This window comes from Phoxinus phoxinus, assembly GCF_949152265.1.
Source record: "Phoxinus phoxinus genome assembly, chromosome: 12".
NCBI lineage: Eukaryota > Metazoa > Chordata > Actinopteri > Cypriniformes > Leuciscidae > Phoxinus > Phoxinus phoxinus.
The window spans coordinates 15,081,478-15,093,977 of NC_136887.1; the positions used below are offsets into that span (position 1 = coordinate 15,081,478).

The 12,500-nt window shown below is 38.2% G+C and overlaps 1 protein-coding gene across 2 annotated transcripts in view; it reads left to right on the forward strand.

Moving 5' to 3' along the window:
• The first annotated feature begins 744 nt into the window (after positions 1-744).
• The window catches only part of ppargc1b (peroxisome proliferator-activated receptor gamma, coactivator 1 beta), a 40,857-nt gene continuing 29,101 nt past the window's right edge, over positions 745-12,500 (forward strand). Inside the window, exon 1 of one of the 2 annotated variants that reach the window (XM_079631732.1) lies at positions 745-914. In XM_079631732.1, the coding sequence (XP_079487858.1) occupies positions 834-914 (81 nt within the window). In that variant the 5' untranslated portion in view covers positions 745-833. The remainder of the gene's footprint in view (positions 915-12,500) is intronic. The other variant, XM_079631731.1, reaches the window with a different exon arrangement.

Genomic DNA, 12,500 nt, shown 5'->3' on the forward strand with positions numbered 1-12,500 from the left:
TGTACATTTGTTAAAAGCAAGCACTCTAAATTCACCAAAAATTTACACTAAGGCCTGGTTTCACAGACAGGGCTTAGAGTAAGCCAGGATTAAGCCTTAGTTCACTTTGGGCATTTAAGTAGCTTTTATAAACGTGCCTTAGAAAAGAAAAGAAAAACATTAGTTTGCATCTTTAGACAAAACAATGGCAGTGCAAGTTGCTTTCAGTTAAAACAGCCCAAACATACAATTTAGACTAGGCTTAGGCCTAAGCTTTGTTTGTGAAACTGGCCATAAATGTCTACTATGATTAACAAAGCTGTCTTTAGAATTTGGAGCTGATACAAATATTTTTTTCTGTTAGCAGACCAACCAAGCACAGTTATTGGCTTATGTATTTGGGCACCATAAAGCCCCAAAAATGTTATGTTGTGTAGCCTATTATACTGCATTGTGTATGCACACTGTATAATATTAAAGAATGCAAAAAAACTAACAAAAAAAATAATTGGTGGGTTGTGTGGTCGCTATATAGGCTTACATGCACCAAGCTAACATGAACTTTAGACATAAACTAGCATCATAAATGAGTCATAGACACTGTAATGTAAGCAGCAAAAGCAGATTCAGTTGCAGTTAGGAACATGCATCCTCCTTCAGCCACCAACCCGTGTTAAACCCACCTGCACCTTCAAATAATTCAAGTTTCTGCTGTTTTATTTAATCCAGCAATGATTAGGAAGCACATGGAGTTCAGCATACTGCCCTCGGTCGGTTAGAGATCATTACTGCATGCGGGGAGGGAGAGCAGTATAGCAGCGCTCTCTGGCTCCTCTCCTCTCATTCTCTAGAAGATGGCGGACTGCGCTTCACTGTTAGATGAGGAGCTCTCTTCATTTGTCTTCAATTACTTGACTGAAAACTCCGGAAGCCAGGTAAGCCACGCACAATTTCTGGTAGAACGGAATCGTGGCTGTTATTCCCCGGGTGTATTTTTGCATGTTACTGTCTGTGGCGCGAGACACTTCCATCATTTCATCGATGCTGTCACAGCGTCTCAGCCGGCGTCTGGAGTCCCTGACGTCTACGCTTCACGTGGAGTTCACAGGAAATAATGCATGCATGCGAAAAGTGTCTTATAGACGAATAATGTACAAATAATCGCTCCTTTTAAGTCTACTTTCGAGGATTAGCGATTAGGGCAAGGTTAATGACTTCACAAGTGTAATGAAACAAGTTCAAGTGTGTTCGACAGTTTGCCAAAAATCACACCAATTTACCGGTCTCTGTGTGTGTGACACGTGGGAGCTCTTAACTTGACTAAGTTTCTTGATGGGATCTTGTAGTTTTAATAACTAAAGCGCATTGATTATTCCATACGAGTTCATTGTGAGAGATGAAAAGTAAACACAGAGCAGGAGAACTGTTGTTTTTTATGTTTATTTATTTTTTGTCTTTTTTTGTCTAATGCACCCACGTGTAATTTTTAGTCGGTAGGTTTCAGGTACTAATATTGATGCAGTTATTACAGAATAAAATTGAATAATTGCACAATATTCATAACTGACCTGTTTTGCTTGAGCTGTAGCCTAAGCTATTAAACAAACGCTGCATGCAAGTATAAAGTTGAAAAAACTAATACGCAGTAGGATACAAAATGTTTACAAACAGCTGTGATATAGGAGTATATTCGTACAATAGTGTAGAGATCGGAACTCTTTGCGCTCATTTGACATATATGTAACGCTATTGTTTTCGTAAGCGTTTGCGTAACTGTTACAAAACAGGAGCTTGGTGCCATTTAGTAGTCAAACGATCCGGTCATCTTGTGCTAGTAGCCTATGTGCTGTCGATATTAATAAATTAACGCTGTGCATTTTGCACTTTCGTGCTTGTCATGTCAAACAGGCTGTTGTCGCAATGCAAAATGTTTATTTATAGATACAATACACGCAGAACAGGGAGTTACAATATAACGCTTAGAATGCTTACTTTGAAGCATACGGACACTTTTACGTTACATCACTGAAATTATACGCATAGTGATGTTTAGACATGGACGAGGCATGGAATACTTCATCTTATATTAATTCATCTTAAATTCTGAAAGCGGCACTTGCTGTAAAAGTATGCTATGATTTTTGTATCGCGAATTAAATCGAATTTAATTGTGCATGTTTACAAATCGCGCGCTACGTATAGGCTACTGTGTGTCAGGTGTCACCGACTCGTTTTCGGACTCCTTAAAACATTTGAACGCTGTGAGAAAGCGCTCGGTGGTGTTTGTCCTTTGTCCTTATGTCAGCGGGAATAGTGTAAGCGCTGTAAATGTGCTCATTTCGGGTTATTGGTGTGTGCGCGCAGTCTGGTTAGTGTAATAGTACTCCATCCTCGTGACTGGAGTTATAGAACACTGTTACTGCAGTCATGTGCTCGCTCGCCGCCTTTAGACGTAGTAGAATGAGAAAGGGGCGGGACCACTGACGCGCGTCCACGACAGCCACACACTCCCTCCTCCAGGCGTGCACGTGACTGACTGACTGACTGCTGCCGCTGCGCAAAGTGGAGCTGTTCAGATCACGACTAATAATTCACCATCCACTCTAGGAGGATCTGAAGAGCATAAGCTTCGCACCTTTTTTCATTTATAAACACTATTTGTATTCATGCAGATAAGTAATGCTTGCAGGAACGTCTTCTAAGGATAAACTAAATTGGATTTACGCTTTATTTTTAATCTTCAAAATTCACTGTCCAGTAGCCTATACCATTTATTCCATGTTTTGATCTATGTGGAAAATTTTTTAAAAGAACTGCTCCCACTTTTTCATAGAAAAAAATGAAATTAAAGTCGACTTAAATTATTATGTGCAATGTATCATAATTGAGAAGCTATTCCAGAGAGCCACATATTAATTCGCAATAATGACCAGTTTACCTCATGTTGTCGTGCATATTACATGGCTGCTTAAAATGTTGATTTGAAAATATTTATTAGGATTAAGATGAGTAATATGAAACGAGTGAAGCGGGGGTTGCCATAACAGCATTCAAATATACACACGTATAGGAATAATAGCTCACAATTTGTGTTTGATAGTGCTTTAAATTCATCCAAAATTGATGCAAACAATTGTGCATTGTTCAAGATGAAACATGATGATGCTGATAATCTCAAAATGGCCCAATATCAGCCTATTTATCGGCCTGGCAGATATGTAGTTCTATCATTAATGCTTTATGTGAAAAAAGACCTTCAGTGCATTCCAGTTTTCTTTCTCCGGCTCGCTTTTTTCTTTATATTCTGCTGTTGACATTTACACATTCACTGCATAAAATCTGAACATTTGAAGGTTTTGAAATACATTATACTGCACCAGTTCTCATGCAGGCGAGCTCGCAGTTGTCGTGATGTGCGGCACTGCAGTACTATGTGTTCAGCTTCCGTGATATGGGCTGAGTCACCTAACTTGACAGAGTCAGGCAAATGTATTTACACCATGAAATGACTTCCCACACCCACCAGCTTGTGTCAGTCAGCTGTGCCTCCCCTCATTTCCACTCATAATTTTATGCTCATTCCAAATCATAAATATGCAGGGTTGACATGGTCTTTACAGCGGGTTTAGACAATTGGCTCAGTGTCTGCTTGTTTACTGAAACATTTTCTCTATCATTTGCCTTATCGCTGTGAAGTTGAGCCATAAAATCAAATCAGCGGCAATGAAATGATGTTTTAGATGTTCTGGTTGGAGTTTGCTGGTTCGAATTCACTTGACATCAGATTTGAACAAACTGCACATGTTTAGTCTATTCATTTGAAATCCACTCAGAGAGAGAGAGAGAGAGAGTAAAATGAGATACCATAAAACATCACAGGAATATAATTTGATTTGTTTTTTACAGAAAGGCTTTAGCTCTGAATGTGGCTCAATAAATTGGCTGCAGCCTCAAGATCGTCAGTTTATGTTTTGCTCTTTTCACTCCAATTACTTTATAGCGCTGTCTGTTGCCTTGCTTAGGGCACACTTGTATTTATTAGATGGGCTGTTTCCTCTCCTGAAGCCCCAGAGGTCCTTCATCTGGCTCCTCCATCTCTCTTTGGGGACGTGAGGAAGTCTGGGAATGCTCTGTAACAGATCAATGTCAATTTTGGACTGAAATGGGATAGACTGTGGAAAGAAGGGGTCTTGATATCAATGATGTACCCGTACTAATCCATCATCAGCTGAGAGCTCAACTAGCATCAAATGTTAAAAACCCTTTCATTGAGTTGTCTGGTAATATGGGACCGAGGATAGGATGTATGCCATTTAAAATGCTATTTTCTGTAACTATAGTCCCCCGTCTGCTGTAACATAAACTCTCTTTTATAGATTATCTGAAGGACAATCTATAGATGCACATTCACTTTAGTGTGTTCTGTAAATGACGCCTGTGATCATTACGTTATAGCAATTATTTACCGTTCAGCTGTAATATCGTTCCAAACCTTGCATTTCTTCTGTGTAACACACAAGGAGGAATTTTGAACAATGTGCTGGTCACTCATTTCCATGAATGGGTCCTGGAGTTTTCGTTATTGACCCAGTTCCTGGTCTTTTAGATGTGATGATTGAGTAACTGCCTGAGATAAGAGTTTTTTGTTGTGTCATACTCGTCATAGTAATGCAGTAACATGTTGGAATGTTAAAACGTCAGTTCTAGAAGAGAATGCTGTGCAACAGGACTTTAAGACAAACTTATTGTGATTTGCAGTGATGTGTGAATAAGCATTTGACAACAGCGTTTGAAGAGTCTCAGCAATTAAAAGATAGCCATGTTTGTTACTACAAAAAAACTTTCCTTCAGTCATAAGAGAGCAAAGGCCCATTCACACCATGAGCAACAACTATAAAGATAACTACAGCCATAACTGTTTTAACGTACTTCACACCAAGAGAAAATATTATTCTGTTTATTATAAGCATGCTGCAGTTAAGCTCGACTCTTAAAGTCGGATGGATTCTGATTGGCTGTCGATGTTTTTATCATTTGTCAGGTGGCCGTTCCTTTGTGTTTTCATTATAACTGTGGTGTGGACTTCTCAATTCTCATAGAATTATTCTCATAGAATCCGTGGAATTCTTACAACTTATAAACGATCAGATTTTTCATTTTTAGATGAACTATCCTTTTTGTAATAGAAATGGCCATTTCGTTTTATGATGTCCACTGTTATCACCTTGGATATGTGTTGGTTAATAGCTCTCATTTTTTAGAGACAGATTAAAGCTTTCACTAGATTTTTAGGTGTCTTGGAGAAATGCTTCATGCTAGCATTATCATTTTGCTGTTGTTTTATATCAAGGCATTAAGATGTAGCATGTTGCACACATGTATTAAAGCTCATATGTCCTAAATTGACCTCAGCAGAAAAAAGAAGCGGATGCAACCTTTGTATTCTTGGATATAGTTATATCTTAATCTCTGAATGACTCACATGGCACAGTATAGCGTGATATGGTTGTTTGGTCTCAATTAAAGTGGTGTAAATCAATGTAGTATGCATGAGTTTAGTAGGGCAACTGCAGGAACCATTTGCATGGTTGCAGGTTGGCCTGTATATTTGCAAGCTAAACAAAGTTGCAGGTGTGTTATTCTAATATCACATCATCCCCCATAAAAATAAAAGCACAGAAAGCTCTTGGTGTTAGATTCAGCCTCTCCTCTGGAGAGTACATTTGAGGATTATATAACGCACACAGTGTACTTTAGATCGAATGTACCTGACTATAACATTTTGGATGTTCATTATTATATGGTTCTGGTCTTTATATCTTGTAGATGAAACGCATCCTAATTGGGAGTGATTTGCCTCAATATTTTTCAGTCTTTTGACGATGTTTGATATCTTTATGTATTCTCTGAAAAATCTCTGAAATGGGTTTTTTATGTATGTATTTTTATTATTATTAGGAGGATCAAATGAATCAGATTTTTGAATCAGATCCACATAAATGTATCAATCCTACCAGCTCAAGTCTAATGATATGGTCTTATCAGGGAAACTTACCGGCCTAATAAAAGGTCATTAAAATCAGTGTGATATTCACAATTTTACTTTTATATTGCCAGTAAAATAATTTCAAATATATTTGGATTATATATTTATAATTAGTAATTAATTATATTTCCAAACTAATTTCTGAAATCTCAGATTATGCAATAAGTGTGTTTCTTGTTCATATTCAGCCTCATTGTTGTTCTGAAACTGAGCGTTAAGTTCTTTGTCTTATATCATACACACACAGCAGTGAAAGCAGCTGAGGGTAAGGAAACTTCCGCATGTTTTGAATGAGAAGGGAGCGTACCAGGCTTACCATAGCAACATGACATCAGGGGAGGGCAAGCTCAGACTGGCAGGGACTTACAGTGGGCAAATGGGAACATGTAAACTAAAGCATCATAAAATGCAAGTATATGGCGTAACATCAGGTACATAGACCGTACAAACATAGACCTGCTAGGTGTGCCCTAGCTTCCAGCCTATACATTTTAAATATGTTATATACTCTGTTTCTTTATGTAGTTTTCTACTTATTATGTTTTTTACTTACTTTGGTGGACACTAATTGGTGTTCCTGTTAATTAAATATGATAAATAAGATTTGTTATTAAGCAGCACCTAGTGACACAAGTAAACAAAAGAATAAGCTGGATTATAGTAACCCAGGAGAAATCTAGTGCTCTATCTTTATATGTGCTTCACCTATAAGGCTATTTTCAGTTTAGATGCTTGTATTGTGGATTTAAACATAGTCCATACTAGTATCAACCCGTATATGTTCATTTTAAATAATGTTATCATTATCGGCCCGATGAGAAAATTTGGCTGATATATTAAAGCCTATAAATAATGGATTTCCTTCAGCTGAGACACTTCAGATGTGCACTGTTCGACATGATGGTTTTGAATTGCTTGAAATATGATTGGAAACACTTTGAAAAGGAAAATACAATTAAGTCCTACATTCTCAGCGCAAGTCTGTCATATAGGCTACATAAAATGAAAATGAAAACATATTTATAATTGTGTGCTTGGGACATGGTGAAACTTGTTTTTGTAATCAGGCTCTCAAAAATTATATAAAATGTGGATTTTGATTTATCGGCCAAAATATCGGTTATTGGGTTTCAAATATATAAAGAATTATCGTATAGGCCGAAATTTTCATATCAGTGCATCCTTTGTCCATACTGTATGACTTGTGTTCCACAGAGACATGTAAATCTTATGAATTAATCCATATGACCGTTTTTTATTAGCCACAGACTGAATTGTGGTATAATTAATTTGAATCAAGGATCTTAAATGTAAATGCGAAAACTGGAGTTTAAACTGTTTTGTTTTGAGTCAAGTTTTAATTCCAAGTCTGGGTCAAGTGTTGTCAGTGATTACACATCAGGAATCACCCCGGAATCATATGGACTGAATTGACCAAATTTCCTGGTCTGTTAAGTGTTATTGTGATGGTTGAGTAACTATCTGAGACTTTGCTGCTGTGTCATACTGTACGTACTTGTTTTATGGAATGTTACAGCAGTTTTTTTTCTAAAAGAGAATCTTGCACAACAGGACTGTAAGACAAACCCATCATGAATTGCAGAATTGCTGAGGTGTGTGTGAATACGTATTTGACATAACAGCAGTTAGAAAATCTTCTAGCAATTAAAAAAATAACTTTTACTATAAAGATCTTTTATTCATCTGTAAGAGATGTCTGAGAAGACTATTGGCTCCTATGTCAACAACGACAATACACAGTGTTCTTGCACAGAATGTTATTGCTCGGGACAGCAACCACACCAAAAGAGACTCATCGACTCTCTGGCTGCGTTTACACTTGGCATTAACATTAGCCAATCATTAGCCAATCAGGACACGGTGCGTTACTGCGTTTACATTTGTTCATATTAAGTAGCCTCTGTATCTGGATAACCGATCGGATTTCTGTTTTTGCATAATATTTAAATTAGGTCTGTAGCATATATAAGAGCAAAGATGATACAAATTAAGCAATGTCCCAATTGCTTTCACTCCACTCACTTTACTTTCCTGTGCAATCTCCAGTCTTAGATCAAATGACGTTTTTTGAATGAAGGAATATTCCAGAGTTGATCACACAAAAATAACTGGGTTGATCATGTTAAACAAGTCACATCATCGATAATCGGGGTTTAAGGTTATTGCGTGCAACGACTATATGGGAGATTATTAAACATGCTGAAACAATAAAAACATTCAACATTTAAAACATTAAAAAATCTAAAGTTTATTCCCATTATTCCTCTGGCAAAGCAGCGCACGCTCTTCATTAAGATCTCATGCCTCACAGCTGTGATTGTACAGGCGATCGCCTCGTTCAGTTAATGTTGCAAAATTAAAACGAAAAATTACACACACAGTATCATGTAAGTCTAAATAAACTGTTTTAAATATTGACGTTTGTTGTAAGGTTCAAATAAGTTTAATTTCTCTTGTCTAAACTGCATCTGGCCATTATTTTCTGACAGCACGTGGGGAGACTAGGCGGGGATTTATATGACGTCCACCTGTGAATGCAGACACGATGGCTGGATTGCGTTTACACTACACTGAGATCCGATCACAATGCGTCCTCGACTACCTCTGGACCAGGACACGCTCAGAAACGTTTTCAATGTGTATGTGTGGACAACATCCACATACACATTGTTATGCATATCCAGCATGTTAATGCCAAGTGTAAACGCAGCTTCTGTCTCTCTTGTAATTCAGCGATCACCTGACTCTCATACCCCCTCGAAAACTCCATCAGAAAACCAGTTTCACCAGCATCTCCATTCTCCAAACGTGCACTCTGTGACTATGACCTAATTCAACAATGAATCTTTGATTTGGCAAGCCATTGTCAGTCTTGGGCAATTTCAACTGGCTGTGTTAGTAGTTTGCTCTTGGACTGAATGGCCTTTATACACTGTCCAATTCATTCACCTTTCCATTCTTGTTCTGTAAACTGAATTGAATCTTGAACTGGCTCTAAATCTACTTCTGATGCCGCAGTAATCGTTAGCACTCCTCGCTGTTGCTTCATTGTATTAAAAGAACCTGTACCCAGCCTACGCCACATTCCGTTTTGTTTTAAACGTGTCAAACGTGGGAACAAAGACTGTTTTGAAACACTAGCATTCCTTTCGCTAGTGAGGACCTGCAAATGATTGGGTTGTAGACACTCCCAAATAGGTGTCGAAATGGCTAAATAAGGAAGGAGTGTTATAATGTAATCTGGGAAATATATGTGAAAGCATATTCTTAACAAGTATTTTTGTATTAAATTCCATTTATATAAATATAAAACAATTCTGACAAATTTACTAGAGAAACAACTGTGCATAAGGTATTAAAATTTTTAGAGAATTTATCTTTAATACGAGTGTATTACTGTCCTACTAAACTGACATTTCTTTCCATTTATTGTAAGTAAAAACAAGTGAAAAAAATCTGCCAGTGCAGATATGTGATGATGTCTTAATATTTTATGCAGTGTTGCTTCTAAGGTAAAGTTAACTTGTTATAAGATTTTTTAGACATTTATACTGGAAAACAAATTAATTATTTGGTATTATGTTACTAAGTGATTACCACATTTGCATTTATTATATGGTACTCTGAGATACATGGTATTATTATGGTACTATATGTCTAAAATATTGCACTAATGTGGTACTTAGATTAGTGATGCGTTGGATGATTTTTTATTGGCCTACCAGATGATTTCCTGAAATGTTGACTTGCAGCATGGATCTTTGATATGAATTATAAATTCACTCACTAAGATATATCCCCATTTACATGCCCAGTAATACTGTGATTGTCCAAGCAACAATGCAGTGTCCATCTGTGGCTTAGGTAGCCCTTCTCAAACAGAGTGAGCTAAACTGTCTAAGACAAGCTCTGGATACAGTAGTTGTTTATTGCCACAGGGCAAATTTCAGCAATCACTAAAGAAAATTCCAGAGTCAGTTTGATTCTATGTCAAACACTTGAATTCGTCCCAATATACAGGATGTTTTCTCCCTCTTCCATTAGCCCTTTCATGTACTTTTGCAGAACTCTATGTGCTTTTCAGAGTCTCCCCTGATGCAGCGCAGCTGTGTGTGACCCTATTTCTAGACTCTATGCCTGGACGAAAGCAGGAGTAATCTCAATGGGCTACATTAGCATTTTCATTACAGTCATTTGAATATTTGCCTTGCATTTATGATACCACTGCACCAGATTTATCCGTAGGATTCGGTTAGAAGACGTCTAGCAGGATCTACAGGAGATCAAACCCCATGTCATTTTAGGCCCTAGGTGTGAAATATCAGGTGTAAACCAGACCTAGATCTATAAATATAAAGTTTACATGTCATATTTTCACATCATGGATGATGTAGAGTCTCAGTTCTTCTCAGTGAGACCCTCGTGAGGAAGACAAACATTGCTGGAGGTTCATTGAGGAAGTTAACCTGCCCATGATGGGTTATTGATTTCTTTGAATGTATTTCCCTCAGGTTATTTCACCCAAAGAAAACAGTTCACCAGACGGTCTTTTTGTGACAGGTCTCTAGTAATGCGTTTTCTTTTTCTTATATGTATTTTTAGTCTTAAGGCTAAGCTGTGTTGAAAACTTTCTGCGGATTTCATATTGTAAACTTTGTGTTGCAGATTCACGCTTTTCTCATAATCAAACTACACTATATCTCAGATTTTAATGGAAAACTGTGCTTTCCACTCAAATTCCCTGCTTAAAAGCGGAAATCCGAGTTTTTAAATGCCCACAGACTCTGGCAGCCAGCATGATGGCGTACAAAAGGCCAAAGAGACAGTTGCCAACTGGTGGTAGCTCATGTAATACTGCCTACTTAGAAGTCGGATCATGGATAGGTTGTAGTGATGGTCTTTCATGTGATGTGTATGGCTTTGTTTTGCTAGTTTCACAACAGAATTGTCTTTTGCTCTTGGAGTGACCGGAATGTTTTTTGGGGGGCGTCTCTTATGAAAGAGTCATCACGATGGGTGAGGCACACTAGAGTGTTTGTTTCTTCAAGTTTATACAAAACTCCAATAAAGCTGGGATTGTTGGGGACCTGAAGTTGTTTCCATTCTTGCCTTCACAGAGTTGCCCACACATCAACACTGGTTGTCTTTACAGACTTAAATACAATACTAAAATAATTCTAATGAGTTTCTGTTTAAAAATATACAAGTATAAAAGTGTAGGTCTAATTGCACAGGCAGGAAATGTCTGTGTGCAAATTAATGCTAAAAACGCCACTGTGTTTTTCCATTGCAGAGCTCTTGACATGTATAAGTGCATCCTACAATTCCTGACGCCCACTAATTCACAATGACAGAAGCCTAAAGATGTAAACTCCCACTCGCTTCCACAAATACATCAAACCACAAATACGTTGCTCTTAAGGTGACACAGAGCTTTCCCGATTTAAGCGGCACCTTTTGGTGGAGCATCCGTGGCGCTGGAGGGGCTGTTTTGCTTTCATTACAGTGTATAACACACATTAATATGTAAAGCCTTATGCAGGGGTTTGGTATCAGACACTGCTTTTCTTGCATTAAGAGCACATAAGGAGCAGAGAATAGACATATAGAGTTCACTGATATCAGTGGATGGTGCCTGAGGGAACCATTAGTAGAATGGCTTGTCTGTTAGTGCCAGAGAAGATGCACCCCAGAGGTCCACCTCAGTTGGGCCCAACCGGAACGTGGGTTATACACAGAGGGTGACTAGTCTGTGTGGTGGGACCTACGGCTGGGTGTGGTATTTTGCTGATGAGTAGGGTGATTTAGTAAAGAGGTCTTGGAGATGAATTACTCACAGGCCATAGGGCTTTCACAACACGGCACTGCTCTGCAACCGCTCTTATCTCACTCTTATATGGACACGGGAAAGAGTTAATTTTGCTACTACATGTTCAAACTCAAGCTGTGAGCTGTAAATTGTGTAGAATACAAGGTATGTAAGACCTTTAAATGTAGAAATATGGACATGGAAGTTGGAAAATTCCATTTTCTTTGGTCATTCAGACATTGACGCTCACTGGTGCTCTAATTACCGCAGCGTGAGCAGACGACAGCAGATTTAGGCTTGTGTGGAATAAAACACCCACTGGATGTCCAATCAGGTGAACATAAGGACAGTCAGTCCTTAGACGGAAGGGATGCACCTCTCAGCCATCTTGTATTATTTACTGCTAGCTTTAGGGGCGTCTGCAGCTTTTGTCGCAAAGCCTGATCCAGTTTTAACCTGCCTGTCAGAGATTTGCTGCAGTGCTCTTCAAAATGGCAGAGTTTTACACAGTTTAATGGCCAAAAGAAGTGGGAGATGGACATTTCCCTTTCTCTCCAGGGTCAGGCCAAATAATCATCATTTTTCAGATGCGAGCTTGGGATAAAAAAGGACGTCACAGAATGAGGCGGGCAGATCCATCAAAAA